The following is a 15651-nucleotide window of genomic DNA, read 5'->3' on the forward strand; positions in this document are numbered from 1 at the left end:
ATCATAAAAGTAAAAGAAGGAAAAAAAAAAAAAAAAAAGTTTTAGAAGTAGAAAAAAAAATACTAAAGTTCAAATCACCCCTCTTTCCCACGATCAAATACATGAATGTCCTCCGGCACATGCGGTTTTACATACCGCTAGAAAGCCGACATTGCGCTGATTTCAGCACACTGTTGGCTTTCCCATTATGTGCCCCGGGGCTGGAGATATCTGTGCTGTTATAAAAGCAACAATGTCTACCCACTGTCAGAAGGGCGCTCTTGACAGTCTAGCTGGGCTGTGAGGAGCGCACCTCCTGACAGTACTGTCCGTAGCCTTGTACTGTCTGAGGGGTAGTTCCTTACCCCCCAGCCATGATGCTAAGCTGTGAAGAACGCCCCCCAGTACTAATCTATGGACGAGTACAGTCAGGAGGGTGTTCCTCACACCCCAACTAGAATGTCAGGAACACCCTTCTGACTGAGCGGAGAGCGTTGCTGTGATAACCGCACAGATATCTTCAGCCCCTGGGCATATAACGGGAAAGCCGTCAGTGCGCTGAATTCAGCACACTGTCGGCTTTCTAGCGGTATATAAAACCGCATGTTCCCGAGGACATGAAAGGTCCTCTTTAAGCTCAGCAGTAATAAAGAAAGCCTCAGGAGAGTAATAATAGTTGTGCACAGTAGCTGAAAGGCAACATTCTTTCAATAAATATACCACTGAAAAATGTTATTTAATTGAATTAGTGATGACATGCAATGTAGAACTACACATGAACTGTATTAATAAAAAGTCTGAAATTGCTTAGGATTTCTTTCTACTGTCAGCTGAATTCACTAAAAAACACATTCAAAATATACAACTAAAATTATTATGGCATTTATTTTATCAAAATTATTTTTAAAAGTATAGTATATCAAAGTGCAGAAAGATTTTACTCTTACCAGGTAATGAAGAGTTCATGCAATTCCAAAATTCCGTCTGAAAATAAAAAAGATAAAAACAACCATTATCATAGAAATGACAATTCGACAACAAAGAAATATAAAACTGATGATGAATATTTTATACTGAAATATCAAATCAAGAAAACTCAGCTCTCGCAACTTTTTCAGTTTTGCATTTTCAGTTTATGGAATTCAACTTCGGCATCCACATTCTAAAAATGATGTAGGAGAGCTACATGGGGCTCAAAAGGTGGGCATCTAAATTATTGAATTGAATGGAAGCTCTCTCTTATCATAAGAGGCTACAAAGATTAGGTCTGTACAGTTTGGAAATATACATTATCCTATCCTAATATTATGAATGGGAAAGTTTGTATGTTTGTGTGTTTGTTACTCGATCATGCAAAAACGGCTGAACGGATTTGGATGAAATTTGGCACAGATAGTTTGTAACTTCGATTAACACATAGGCTACTTTTTATCCCAGTAAATGGGACATGGCTTCGTGTTATGAATTTATGTTCATATACTATATTAAAGGGGTTCTATCAGCAAAATTATGCTGTATGAGCTCCACATATGCATGAATAGCTTTTAAAAAGGCTATTCAGGCACCGTTAATCTAATTTAAACCCCCCGCCCATTTAAAAATAAAACTATAAATACATATATGTAAATCATACCTGAACGTGCACGCTGGGCGGTTGTGCACGATCCCTCCTTCCTCTTTGGTCCCTCCTTCCTCTTCTTTCTTCTTCCAGCAACGTCCTCCTGTCCTGGCTCTTCTCCGCCTTCATCTTCTTTTCTTCCGGTTATGAAGACGTTCGTGAGCGTACTGCGCATACTCGCGTAGTTCTAACAATACTTAAAACTACAACGAAAATGGTGGTGGCAGGTGCGCAGTAGCGTGGGATTTAAACACAACCCGCCGGAAAAACAGAAGATGAAGGCGGAGAAAAGCGAGAACAGGCTATACGTCGCTGGAAGAAGAAAGAAGAGGAAGGAGGGACCGAAGATGACGTCGGATCATGCATGACCGCCCAACGTGCACGTTCAGGTATGATTTACATATATGTTTTTATAGTTTTATTTTAAAACGGGCGGGGGGTTTAAAATTAGATTAGTGGTGCTTGAATAGCGTTTTTAAAGGCTATTCATGCATATGTGGGGCTCATAGCATAATTTTGCTGATAGAGTCCCTTTAAACTGCTCTTGCCAGCAGCATTATCTCACTAATTGGAGTTTGCTGATAAAGCCAGGTCTGTCATCTCTCTATGTAAACACACAAATAACACTGAGTCCATTGTGTAATAGAATCTGCATACACACTGAGATGGGAAAACCCATTTAATCCAAATGGCAGTTTTAGAATTTTGCGACAAATTAGATTTTCTTTTTCCCGACATGTTTAAAATTCTCAAACAACGAGAGCTATGAATGTATCCAGAAGTCAACAAATTTTTCCTCAAGCGGAGCTCAGGGATATTGAGCAATCTAGGTGTCAAATTGCTCTTAAAACAGCCGAAATGCTGGAGCAGGCGGATCATCTATGCCAACAACACACTCATTATATGGCACCCCAGCGAGCTGCTGAGATGCTGGAACAATCACAAGCACGGTGTGAATAAGTTGAGTAGCAGGCCAGCTTGAGGGCTGCCGACACGCTAGAACAGGTGGATTATCCACGCCAACAACATGCTCATTATATGGCACCCCAGGGAGCTACTTAGATGCCGGCGGCGCGAGGAACAAGTTCAGCAGCAGAACAGCTTGAGAGCTGCTGAAACACTGGAGCTCATTGACGCCAACAACACGCAAACGAAGTTGTGGGCAGATGCTAGTATACATATATATACAAATATATGCGTGGACACTAATAAATACTAGCATATACTGTATTTATCCTGTCCAAGTACCAGGGAACCAGATCCAACCAGTGGACGTTGTTTATGAGTGGAGAAAAGTTATTTTAACCACCTGTATATGAAAGAGTTGCTAAAAGTTTTGAGACTGACACATTTTAGTTTTCACAAAGTTTGTCTTTATTGTTAGATGTTTCAAAACATTTTAACTTTTATTGGCAAATACATCAAGCGTATGTCAAGACTCAATACTTAAAGTGTTCTCCCTTACTTTCCAAGACTTTTGCAATTCACCCTGGCATGTTAGTTATCAGCTTCAGGGTCAAATCCAGACCTATGGCAACCCATTCTTGCCTAATGAGTGCTTTTAAATTTAGCACAATTTCTGTGGTTTTGTTTGTCCATCTGCTTTTTGATGACTGACCAAAGGTTTTCGATACAATTGAGATGGACTGTGGAGTTTTTTGGCCATGAACCTAAAATTTAAATGTTTTGTTTACCAAGCCATTTAGTTATTAGAGATGAGCGAATATGCTCAATCGAATACCTCCAATGCATTAGCTCCTGGTGTATAAACACTTCCGGGGCAGCAAATTTTTACGGCCCCTCCCACCTCCCTGATGCCGGGAACAATGCGCCAGAGGTATTCAATTGAACATATTTGCTCATCTCTATTAGTTATCACTTTTGCCTTGTCATATGGTGCAGCATCATGATGGAAAAAGCATTGCTCATGTTAATCCTCCTAGAAAAATCGCTTAAATATCACGCTTTGATTATGGCAATGTTTTTAGGTAAAATTTTGAGTGATCCCACTCCCTTCAACCCCAAACATAAAAGGTCTTAGTATGCAATACTGTTAGCACAGCATAGGAATCATAGCAGTACTCGCTTTTTCTTTTCTGGACAATCATTATTTTAAATGTCCCAAACAGTTTGTAGGGGGCTTCATCAGAGAAAATAACTTAAAGGGATCTTATCTTTCAAACCCATTTTTTTCTGAGTAACACGTCGGAATAGCATTAAGAAAGGCTATTCTTCTCCTACCTTTCATTGTCTTCTATGCGCCGCCGTTCTGTAGGAATCCCGGTTTTTGGCAGTATGCAAATGAGTTCTCTCGCAGCACTGGGGGCGGGCCCTAGCACTAAAACAGCACTGGGGGTGTCCCCAATGCTGCGAGAGAACTCTCTCCAGTGTCGCCTCCATCTTCGTCAGTAACTTCCTCTTCACCCGTCTTCTTCCGGTGCAGATTTCAGACTTCTAGGCCTCGGGCAGAGAAGACTGTGCATGCCCACAGGCCACGAGAAAATGGCCGCTTACACAGTATTGTAAGCGGGCATTTTCTCGTGTCCTGTGAGCATGTGCAGTCTGCTTTGCCAGAGGCCTAGAAGTCTGAAACCTGCACCGGAAGAAGACGGGTGACGAGGAAGTTACTGACGAAGATGGAGGCGACACTGGAGAGAGTTCTCTCGCAGCATTGGGCCCGCTCCCAGTGCTGCAAAAGAACTCATTTGCATACTGACAAAAACCGGGATTCCTACAGAACGTCGGCGCAGAGAAGACAACGAAAGGTAGGAGAAGAATAGCCTGTCTTAAGGCTATTCCAACGTGTTACTCAGAAAAAAAAAAGGGTTTGCATGATAGGACATTCCTATCCAATTATACATTCACACACAAAACACATTTAAAATAATAGGTAATGGTGAACAAAAAGATCAACTATAACAAGAGCTCGTCTTTTCAAAAACACCGATAAGACACTCATAACATAAGACAAGTAATATTTTTTGTTCCATAATAAGTTATAAATCTGGAAAAATCAGCAAAAACTGGAATTTTATGTGGTGGCATTCAACGGGTGAAAACGTGTTACCGGCTAATAGAACTTTTCCGCCTGTCAGAAGTGTTTTATACATTCATCTTTAGTAATAATGGTCATTGCTATAATTTTAGCACGTAACGGATATTGCTAGTGATGCGGTCAGTGTATTATACTCTATCAAGATCAGTTATGGACAGGAACAGGGTCAAATGTAAACTTTATTGATCACTTTGTGTATGTGTTGTGTCAGTGTTTGGTACAATTCTTTTGGTACTGCGATCTGGTCGATGGTAAACATATGGGTCACAACACCAATAAAGTTACTGAGAGACAACAAACATGCTGAGACTACAAACTGATACTTTTGTAACTATTTATTTATGTTACTTACCATTGATGAAGGACAATAATCCGGAGCCCTTTGCAATAAATGTTTTTGATGTGACTCACTTTTTGATAACAAAATCTACAAAAAGATAAGCATAATAAAAATGGTAAGATGAGGTCAATGCAACATAGTTGTGAATATATTCACTGCTAGCATCAATGTTCTCTTTCTTCAGAACATGGTCTTTCAAAAAAAATTCTTATGCTTGGTTCACATCTGCGTTTGGTAATCCGTTCAGGGAGTCCACAGGGGGCCCCCTAAATTGGACTACCGAACGCATTTTCAAGCAGTGTGTAGTGAAAGCACACGGAACCCATAGACTATAAAGGGGTCTGTGTGCTTGCTGTGCACTGCCCGCACAAATCATGCGGATAGGAAAGTAGATTGTGAACTACTTTCCTGTCCGCGTGTTCCCTGCGGAGATCTTGCAGCAAGCACATGGACCCCATTATAGTCTATGGGGGATCTGTGTGCTTTCACTGCACACCGCTTGCAAATGCGTTCGGTATTCCGTTCAGGGGGGTCCCCATGTGAACTCCCTGAAAGGATTACCAAACGCAGATGTGAACGAGGTCTTAGTATGCTGAGTCAATTTTGGTGAGGAAATAAAGATGTCCATTTTAATAATAAGAATACATTTTATTTACATAGTGCCAACATATTCCACAGCACTTTACAAATTGTAGGGTTCAAGTACAGACAAAAAAGATACATTACAAGGAAATAATCACTTCACACAATGGGACTGAGGGCCTTGCTCGCTGGAGCTTACAATCTATGAGGTAGAGGGGGTGACACAAGAGGTAGCAGGGGCGGCATCGGAGGTAACATTGCTTATACAGGGGTCAGACAATTTTGTAAGAGGTTACTGTCATTACACAAAGATAAAACTGTATGAGCCGTCACCAGTCATGTCCTTTAACCCCTTCCCGCCGCGGGCATTTTTCAATTTTTGTTTTTGACTCCCCCCTTCCAAACTCCATAACCATAACTTTTTTACTTTTCTGCTCTCAGAGGCATATGAGGTATTAATGTTTGCGGGACAAATTGTTCTTTTTTCAATTCAAATTTTTATTGCAGATTTTAACAATACAACAGGGTCTGAAATAGACCCAAAAGAAAACAAAAAGGAAACCAAAGCAACACAAGAGAAGGATACAAACAGTACAAACAGTACAGGCTCTCCAAATTAATGCTGGCTAATTTAAGAGATTGACCTTGTGCCTCTCCAGGCCATGGATTCTGCAGCTCCATAGACTTCTATGGAGCCTGAAAAATTCACAGCTTTGTGCACAAAGAAGTCTATGGAACCGCCAAATCCATGGCCCGGAGGCCCATGAAAAATACTGTAGTGTTCAAGCAGCAACTAAGGATACCAGACTTGTTTTGTCAGTGCGTGCATTCGTGTATGTGTGTGTGCACGTGTGTGGTCTGTGTATATGCATGTGTGTATGTGTGCATGTGATCCATATGTTTGTGCGTGCGCAGTGTCCATGCGTGCAGTAGTTGTGTGTGAGTACGCATATGCTCTGCTTCATGCTGATCCATCTGAGTGTGTTTGCGTGCGTGTGTGGACCGTGCATGTGTGTGTGTAGTATTTATGGGGTGGTGGTGTGGTATTTGTGGGGCGATTTGTGCTGTTTTTGTGAGGTTTATGTGGTGTTTGTGAGTTGTGTGTGGTGGGGCAGCCCTTTGAGAAGCGACTCTTTGGCGCCGTTGCTATAATCCGTTATTCTTTTTTTTTTTTTTTTTTTTTTTTTATGTAGATTGTGAGCCCCACATAGAGCTCACAATGTACCTTTGTCCCTATCAGTATGTCTTTTTTGGACTATGGGATGGAAATCCATGCAAACACGGGGAGAACATATAAACTCCTTGCAGATGGTTTTATGCCCTTGGTGCACTGCAAAGCTACAGTGCCTAACCACTGAGCCACCGTGTGGCCCCTATAATCCGTTATAATTCTGTCACAACTTGTTTTCCCCTCAGCACTTTCACTTTATCCCATTATACGTATAGGGCCTAACTTTGGGGGCCCCAATTTAATGTAAAGTATTCTGCTCCTGTGGGTGGAGAGGGGGCGTGCCAAATTTCACCTAAATCGGGTCAGAACTGTGGATTTGTATAGAGCAGGCTACTACAGATTTTGCATTTTATATATATAGATATATAATATAATATGGAAAAGATGGGAAATATGAAAAATTACAGTCAAAGATGTCACCTGTAAGTCACTAAATGTTTTCTGTATGTATTTAATTGGTCTGTATTGCCCTGTATAAAGGCATTATATATCACTATATGGTCACCCCTAGCACCATCTTTGGTTCTGGGGCCCGTTTTTGCAGCAGCAGTATTCAGCTATGAAGCAATATATATTTTTCTGTTTTACTTTAACAAAATCCCCAGTTTTTATTTTCTTGCTCATTACTTTAACAAAAGTTAGTCTTAATATTAGAATCAGGTCACGTGCCGATAAAATTTCCTATCACAAAATGTGATTTTATACCCAACTGACACAAAAGGGATATTAATACTGAATCTGAGCTCTGACACTGTCTACCTCTAATTGGGGCTCTGAATCTCATCCCCTTGCTTGCTCCAGCTCAATGCCGCCTACCTGAAAAACACAGAACCTAAATAGCATATCAGGCAATAAAATTAACTGTACTGAGGGATAGAGCTAAAATTCAACAGATAACAGATGCTATTAAGTGTAGCTAGTGGAGGTGTTGAAAGGACCTCTTTAAATTAGATTATTCAGATGTAATTCAGTAATTTACCTTGAATGGTCAATGGCCTAATGAGACTGTAGAGGGAATATTTTCTCTATTTGTTCAAATATTGAGTCCCACATAGCCCCACTTCATAAACACGGTCATATCATTCCAGAATTTCTGATACTTATATAATCACTCTCTTGCCCTGTCTAAATTATGTCTGCATAATTTGGTGACCTAACAATAAAATGTGGAAAAACGGTCAGGTTATTTACCTGTTCACAGGTTTCACGGCATGTCCGTTCCTTTGCCTGATAGCAGCATGATGAATCTACAAGCGAAGACAAAAATAATTTTTAATGCATTCACCATGCAAATCTACGATACGTATTAAAAACAAATATTACAATACAGGAAGGATAATTGCAGTTATTTATTCTGAATATAAAATACATGTTTTTGATAAGTAATTGAAAATAAATCTTGTAATGCCCCATGGAGATATTTTCCCTTAGAACCATATGCGCCTATGTATGTGCCATCATACTGAAAATGCAAACATGACTTTGCTGTGTTCAATGTGCCCAAAATATAGTTTGGGTTACAAACCTACTCAAATAGCGAATGTCAGTCCATTTACAGATTACATTTCATAAAATAAGTTTCATGATCAAACATTAAACTTGTTCCTGTTGAAAGATAAAAATTGTTAAATAGTGTTTAGCGTTTGATCAGCTTGACAAGCACTAACCTTTTCTAATTCTAGATTATAAACTGCAATATTGTATCAAGATGATATATTTCTTCATAAATTATTGAAACATGCTTACAATATGTTATTTGTGCTTATTTTATATGTTTCTCCAAAAATAAGACAAAGTCTTTTTCTCTGAAAGATGGGTAAAGGCTTGTCAGAAGATGTGTTATATATTTCCATGAACAACAATCCATTCATCAGATCCGCTTAGACCCAAAACAATTAGAGTGGGCAAGTAGCAATGGTGGATGGGCTCTCAAACAGATTTGTGACACTCCTGTCAAGGTCAAGTCACTGTCAGGTCCCTTACCATTGCAGCAGTGTTGCAGTGCAGCCAATTGTAGCGGTAGATGACCAGAAGCAACCACAACGCTTGAGCTTGGGAGTGGAGTAATGCCTGCGGGACTTCCCTATCTGTGTGTGAGAACCCGGTACTACCAATAGTCAACCCTTATTGTCTATCACTAGTGCCATCTTGTAGAGATAGTTCCTTTAAAGTCAATGTCCCATTCTTTTCGGGGTGTCTGCTTTCTTTTGGGGGTGCTATTCTCACGGGTTTTTGGGGATGTTTCAACACTTTTAGGAGTGTCTGCTTTCCTTGATGAAGGGTCTACTATATCTGTTCTGCTGTATTCTATTTACATTTTTACAAGTACTATTTTTTAATGAACTGTAAGTAGTGCTTACTTTCAGGGTAGATATTATTTTCAGGGTAACAGTATTTACACTACATTCCAAATTATTATGCAAATTATATTTTTCTCAGCTTTTCCTAAATGGTGGATTCAAATGACAGTCAGTATTATGAACAAATCTACAACTGTTACAGCTAGTTTCACACTGATGTTCGCCTTTCCATTCCTCGGGTCCATTCTTCCATTGAAATTGTGAGTTTTTATTATTATTATTATTAATAATACATTTTATTTATATAATGCCAACATATTCTGCAGTACTTTACAAATTGCAGAGTTCAAGTACAGACAAAAAGATACTTTATAGAGTAATAGTGAATACACACAATGGGACTTTGGGCCCTGCTCACAAGAGCTTACAATTTATAAAGATCAGGGGATCAGAAGAGGTAGCGGAATCGGTGGAAGCATTGCTTATACAGTGGTTCAACGTTAATTGTGATAGAGGTTACTTTCATTACACATAAATAAAGTGGTATGAGCAGTCACCAGTAAGTGTTCTTTAATATCATATAAAGTTACAATCTGATACAGCATCATATCCTATGGGGTAATGTGGGAGCGTGAATAGAGGAAGGTTCGTTTTACAGAATTTAACTATGGAAGGGTTTACTTTAGGAATTGTGATAGGCCTTTCTGAAAAGATGTGCATTTAGTTTGTGCTTGAAGCTATAGAAATTGGGAGTTAATCTAATTGTCTGGAGTACAGCATTCCAGAGAAGTGGTGCAACACGGGTGAAGTATTGAATACAAGAGAGGGATGTTCTGATAAAAAAGGATGTTAGTCTAGCATGGATTGGGTCGCGATGAGAAATGAAATGTAGGGAGGTTCAGGATTATGGAGAGCCTTTTAGATGAGGGTGATAAGAATATTTTGTATTCTGTATTGAATGGGTAGCCAATGTAGTGACTGGTACAGACCGGAGGCATCGCTGTAGCGTTTAGACCGATAAATGAGCCTGTCTGCTGAATTCAGAATAGATTGTAGAGGAGAGAGTTTAGTAAGGGGAAGACCAATTAGTAAGGAGTTACAGTACTCAAGTCAAGAGTGAATCAGGGCTACAGTAAGGGTTTTTAATGTATCTCTGGTAAGGAAATGCCAGATTCTGGAGATGTTTTTGAGGTGTAGATGAGATGGACTGAAGTGGTCCCATAACAATTAGTTTGAGAAATTTTCTTATAAATCTGGAAAATCCCTGTTACAATTAAAAGCTTTCTAACGTCCAAAATAAATTATATGACAATTAAAAGATAATGCCAATATAAAGCAGAGATATGGTATATAATATTTATTAATGTATTTGTGTGATATAACTGTTTGAAAAGCAGAGCATTTTACATTTTGAAAATTGTGATTTTTTTCCAAATTTCCATCAAATTTCCTATATTTTTTTATTAATAAATACAAAAATGTGGATTAGTTTACACTAGTAACATGAAATACAATGTGTCACGAAAAAACAATCTCAAAATCACTTGTGTAAGTTAAAGCATCTCACAGTTAATGCCATATAAAGTGACACATTTCAGTTTTGAAAAATGAGGCCTGGTCCTTAAGGCACTTTTGGGCTGTGTCCTTAAGGGATTAAACTATGTGGTGGAAACTAGGGGGCATTGTACTGTATTGGGGCCACAAGAAAATATTATAATGTGTGGTGCCATAAACACTTTTATATGTACTTTCCTCCTGATGTAACTGCAGTGGCCCGTACTAGTGGTAAGCTTCACATAAGCAGCCTATTGTCACATACTCTATGTTTGGTTATTTAATTCATTTATGGAAAAAAAGGGGACATTTGGAGAAAATTTGGAAAATTCATAATTTTCAAAATCCACACAGTGTTGGCCAAAAGTATTGGCACCCCTGCAATTCTGTCAGATAATACTAATTTTCTTCCAGAAAATGATTGCAATCACAAATTCTTTGGTATTATTATCTTTATTTAATTTGTTTTCAATGGAAAACCACAAAAAGAATTGTCAAAAAGCCAAATTGGATATAATTCAACACCAAACATAAAAAAGGGGGTGGACAAAATTATTGGCACTGTTTGAAAAATCATTTGATGCTTCTCTAATTTGTGTAATTAATAGCACCTGTTACTTACCTGAGGCACCTAACAGGTGGTGGCAATAACTAAATCACACTTGCAGCCAGTTGAAATGGATTAAAGTTGACTCAACCTCTGTCATGTGTCCTTGTGTGTACGACATTGAGCATGGAGAAAAGAAAGAAGACCAAAGAACTGTCTGAGGAATTGAGAAGCAAAATTGTGAGGAAGCATGAGCAATCTCAAGGCTACAAGTCCATCTCCAAAGACCTGAATGTTCCTGTGTCTACCGTGCGTAGTGTCATCAAGAAGTTTAAAGCCCACGGCACTGTGGCTAACCTCCCTAGATGTGGACGGAAAAGAAAAATTGACGAGAGATTTCAACACAAACCTGCAAGACTCTTTCAAACCCATTCATTTGAATGGGTTTGAAAGATGTCTGGCCATGAGCGCTAGTGAGCGTTTTATGCTTTCTGCTGCAAAACCGTTTTTTTTGTTTTTTTTTAAATCGGACACAGAGTCAGACATGCAATACTCTGTGTCTAGTTTAAAAAAAAAAACGGTTTCTCGGCAGAGAGCATAAAACGCTCACCGGCGCACACGGCCGGACCCGGTCTGACAGCTTTCCGTCTTCTGCATGCAGAAGACAGAAGGCTCAGGACGGACTCCGGGCGCTAGTGTGAACCTAGCGTAACCCTGGTCTGAAATCTAATTGTGGGTTTTAGCCCCTTAGATGCCACATTCAAATATGGTACAGTGAGAATTTTTAACCCACATGTACTGCATTAATTTATTTTCCAGAAATGAATATGGAGCTAATAGAGAAAGTTGAACATGGCAATTTTTCCAAGAACACGTCAGTTCAGTGCCTAATATGTTTTGCCCAGCTTGTATCAAAGATGAATAAAAGCCTGGGTTATCCGCTTAACAGGTTTTGGAGTGAGTCTCTGCTGACACAAGCAGGGTGCAACATACCAGGCACTAAAATGGTGTATCTGTGGAAAACCCATATTTTTCACTTTAAATTATCAGTTGCCTTTATTGCTGGAAATTAAATTGGGGAGAGTTCACACTTGTGCTTGGTGTCCGGTGTGTGCATTCCACCCGGTTTCAGTCCTCAGTCCGGCGAAACTGGACAGGGGAAGGAAACCCAGTGGTCAGCTTTAAAACCCATTTACTTGAAAGGGTTTGTAAAGGTGACCGCCACTGTCCGCCTGCAGCTTGTCTGCAGGGACAGCGGTTTGTTTTAGTCAGGGTCTTATATTTCAGACCTAAGGCAAAACATAATTAATGTCCCCACTTTAAATCGGCTCAATAATTGGTTTGCAGGTTTATTAGAGCTATCCTTGACAGTATGCATTAAACTAAACTTGTCACAGACTCAACAGTAAGCTGATAATACTGTATTGTTTATTTAATATGTTTCCTATCTATTTACAACTATAAGCAGTGTCAGTATTACCCAGGAGGCCAAAGTGACCTGCATTGTCATGTTTCCTCAAATTCATAGGCCAATTAGCAGCTAAGGAGGTGAAATACTTCGAACCATGTGACTGAAAGCATGGTGCTGAACCTCGTCCCCATTCCCTCTGATTGGCTGAGCGAGTGCTTATCCTATATGGCAGGAAGGAGTTTTTCCAGTAAACAACTTGTGCACATGCAACTACTTAAAGAGGGTCTGTCACCAATTAAAATATCATACATTATTTAATGGTCTCTGTGCAGCTAAAAATTTTGGTGAATTTTAGTTTTAGAATCAGTCCACTATTGGGAAAGGTTATCAATATTTTTTATCCTGGAATACCCTTCTACTCATGAGGTAAAATAGAAGTGAGTTATTTTTGGCTATTTTATTACAATCTCAACTCAGCTACACAGAACAGTGTGAAGATGGCCTCGGGTTGTTGGACAGTCCTAAAGTCTTGGATTGGTATCTTACAAATTATGTTTTATAATTTTCATTAAAAAAGCTTTGATTTCACTATTGGTGTAAAATGAACATGACCATGTTAAAAAGATGTATAAAAATATAAAAATCTCTTTTTTATCAGAAATATTACAATTTGCAATGTGTCCTGATCTTTTGTTTTGTCTGAAACTACTACTTAGATGAGCTGTGCTGGGATATAAAATGAGCCTAGCATTTAGCTGAGGACAACACCCCATTCTAAATCAAGCCTAAAAACATGTATATGTGGCAGATTCTGTGCAGCTCTTCAGATAAACTCTGCAAATGCCAGAACTTCAAACATGCTGTAAAAAAATATTTGAAAGGAAGAACATTGAGAAAGCCAAACTGCTGACATAAAAAAAGATGTGAAGGTCAGGGTGACAGATGCTTTATGAGATGGAGAGAATTGTATCTCTAGTTGTTAAAGAAACAAGATGCTTTATCTTTAACATAAGAACATTAAAATGACATTCCAGCTTTTTTTTTGGCTATGCAAAGTAGTCAGAGCAGTAGATTCAGAATCTGCTATTGCTGATTCTGTCACCCATGTCTAGTCTTAGGTGACAGACCACAGAGCCCCTGGGGGGTGGAAATGGCAAGTGGGTTAGGTGTAGACAGAGTGCTAAACTGCGCCACCATCTGTCCCTTGGCCACAACCCACACATTTTCATTGTCGCCCCCACAGTGTTCGGGTTTTTTTTTTCCGCCGTTCACCAAGTACATTAAATATTGTTTCCGTTTTATTGTATAAGTTGTTACAGATGCGGCAATACCAAATATGCATTGTTTTTATTCACTTTTAGGAGTTTTTTATATAATTCATTTTCTGTAGAAAAAGTGGAATTTTGGGGGCTTCATAACTTTTTTTATACACTTTAATTGTATTTTTTTTTTCACTTAAGGACACTTGAACCAGTGATGCTTTGATCGCTTGTTCGGTACTATAGACACATGTATGCTGTGTCTTGCAGTCTATAGAGGAATTCACATTGCCACCAAAAAATCTATATCAGGGTCCATTCACACAGAGTAACGTGCCGCATGACGTGGCACGTATACGGCGTGTGAGACTTTGCCGTTTTGGGTTATCTGTGACTGATAATAATTTTGTGAGGGTCCATTCACACGGAGTAACGTGCCGCGTGATGTGGCAAGTATACGGCGTGTGAGACTTTACGCGCCGTATACGCTCCCATTGATTTTAATGGGAGCCAGGATCTTGTACGCCGCGTTATTTTGTGGCCGTGATTTTGCGGCCGCAAAATTACAGCCGCAAAATAACGCAGTGTGTACGATCCCGGCTCCCATTGATCAATGGGAGCGCATACGGCGCGCAAAGTCTCACACGCCGTATACGTGCCACATCACGCGGCACGTTACTCCGTGTGAATGGACCTTCACAAAATTATTATTACTAAGGACAAGCACAAGCTCAATGATGGACAAGCCCTCAAACAATGTGGCTCTCAAAATTTGGTGTCATTAAAAAAATTACTTATTAGTTATTAAGTAATGTTACTGTGTAAAAGTAGTATACCATTCAAAACCATATATATCTAGACCAGGTAGCTTCTCTACAAATCTGATCTATCAAAGCATTAGTTTTCTCTGCCCAAGACGTGGCCACAGCCTTCGTAGAAGAGGTCTATGATCCTCCAGTGGAGACATCCCCGAGGAACTTGTAAGCGAAACCAATAGCATAATTAACCCTTCTGGCCAGGTAACTGTTTGAAAAGATATTAGCCCCGGTTGGGACCTACAAAAATCACAAACAGTGAACTAGTTTTCCTCCATCCCCGCAGTCGCTGATAAATACTGAATCAGGCTACATCTCACGTCCAAACTGTGAAACTTCCCCTCTCAAAGATTTTTTGGGTTGACAAAAGGAAGGGAGCACAATCTCCTGGGTAAGGTGAAATTTGGACGCTACTTTAGGCACAAAGGCAGGATCAGGGCTAAGTATAACCCTGTCTTCTAAGATAGTCAGGAAAGGTGGGTTAATGGATAAGGCCTGAAGTTTACTAATCTCTCTGGCCGAGGTGAGGGCTACTAATAGGATGGTCTTGAGGATAAGGCACTTGATAGAGCTTTCCGCCAAGGGTCCCGAGGGAGGCGTGGTTAGTGCATTCAGATCTAGATTTAAGAAATCCCAGGGGGAAACTCTAGACTGCACTACTGGTCTGCTTTTGAAGGATGCTTTAATGAAATGGTTCACCCATGGGTAGTCTGCCAGCTTGACGTGGAAAAGAGCCCCTTGTGCTGCCACCTGCACCTTGAGCCTGATGGTGGACAACTTCTTCTCCAGTCCCCTCTGAAGAAAGTCCAGGACCTGTGGAGTCTGAACTTCTGATACCACCCTCAGAAGATCTAAATTTCTGAGAACTTAACCCACGTCTTAGCCTAGATCTGCCTTCCTACTCTTCAAAAGGATCTCATCCGAAAACCTTCTAAATTTTAATAACGACCTTTCAAGCTC

General features: G+C 39.8%; 1 protein-coding gene across 3 annotated transcripts in view; it reads right to left on the reverse strand.

The window, feature by feature from the left end:
* RECK (reversion inducing cysteine rich protein with kazal motifs) overlaps positions 1 to 15651 on the reverse strand; it is a 130888-nt gene that overhangs the window by 103832 nt on the left and 11405 nt on the right. For all 3 annotated transcript variants that reach the window (XM_075271091.1, XM_075271090.1, XM_075271092.1), the window contains exons 2-4: positions 7997 to 8052; positions 5005 to 5079; positions 927 to 963 (exon numbers count right to left, since the gene is read on the reverse strand). In XM_075271091.1, coding sequence (XP_075127192.1) covers positions 927 to 963; positions 5005 to 5079; positions 7997 to 8052 — 168 coding nt within the window. The remainder of the gene's footprint in view (positions 1 to 926; positions 964 to 5004; positions 5080 to 7996; positions 8053 to 15651) is intronic.

The sequence above is a fragment of the Leptodactylus fuscus genome, chromosome 4 (assembly GCF_031893055.1).
Source record: "Leptodactylus fuscus isolate aLepFus1 chromosome 4, aLepFus1.hap2, whole genome shotgun sequence".
NCBI lineage: Eukaryota > Metazoa > Chordata > Amphibia > Anura > Leptodactylidae > Leptodactylus > Leptodactylus fuscus.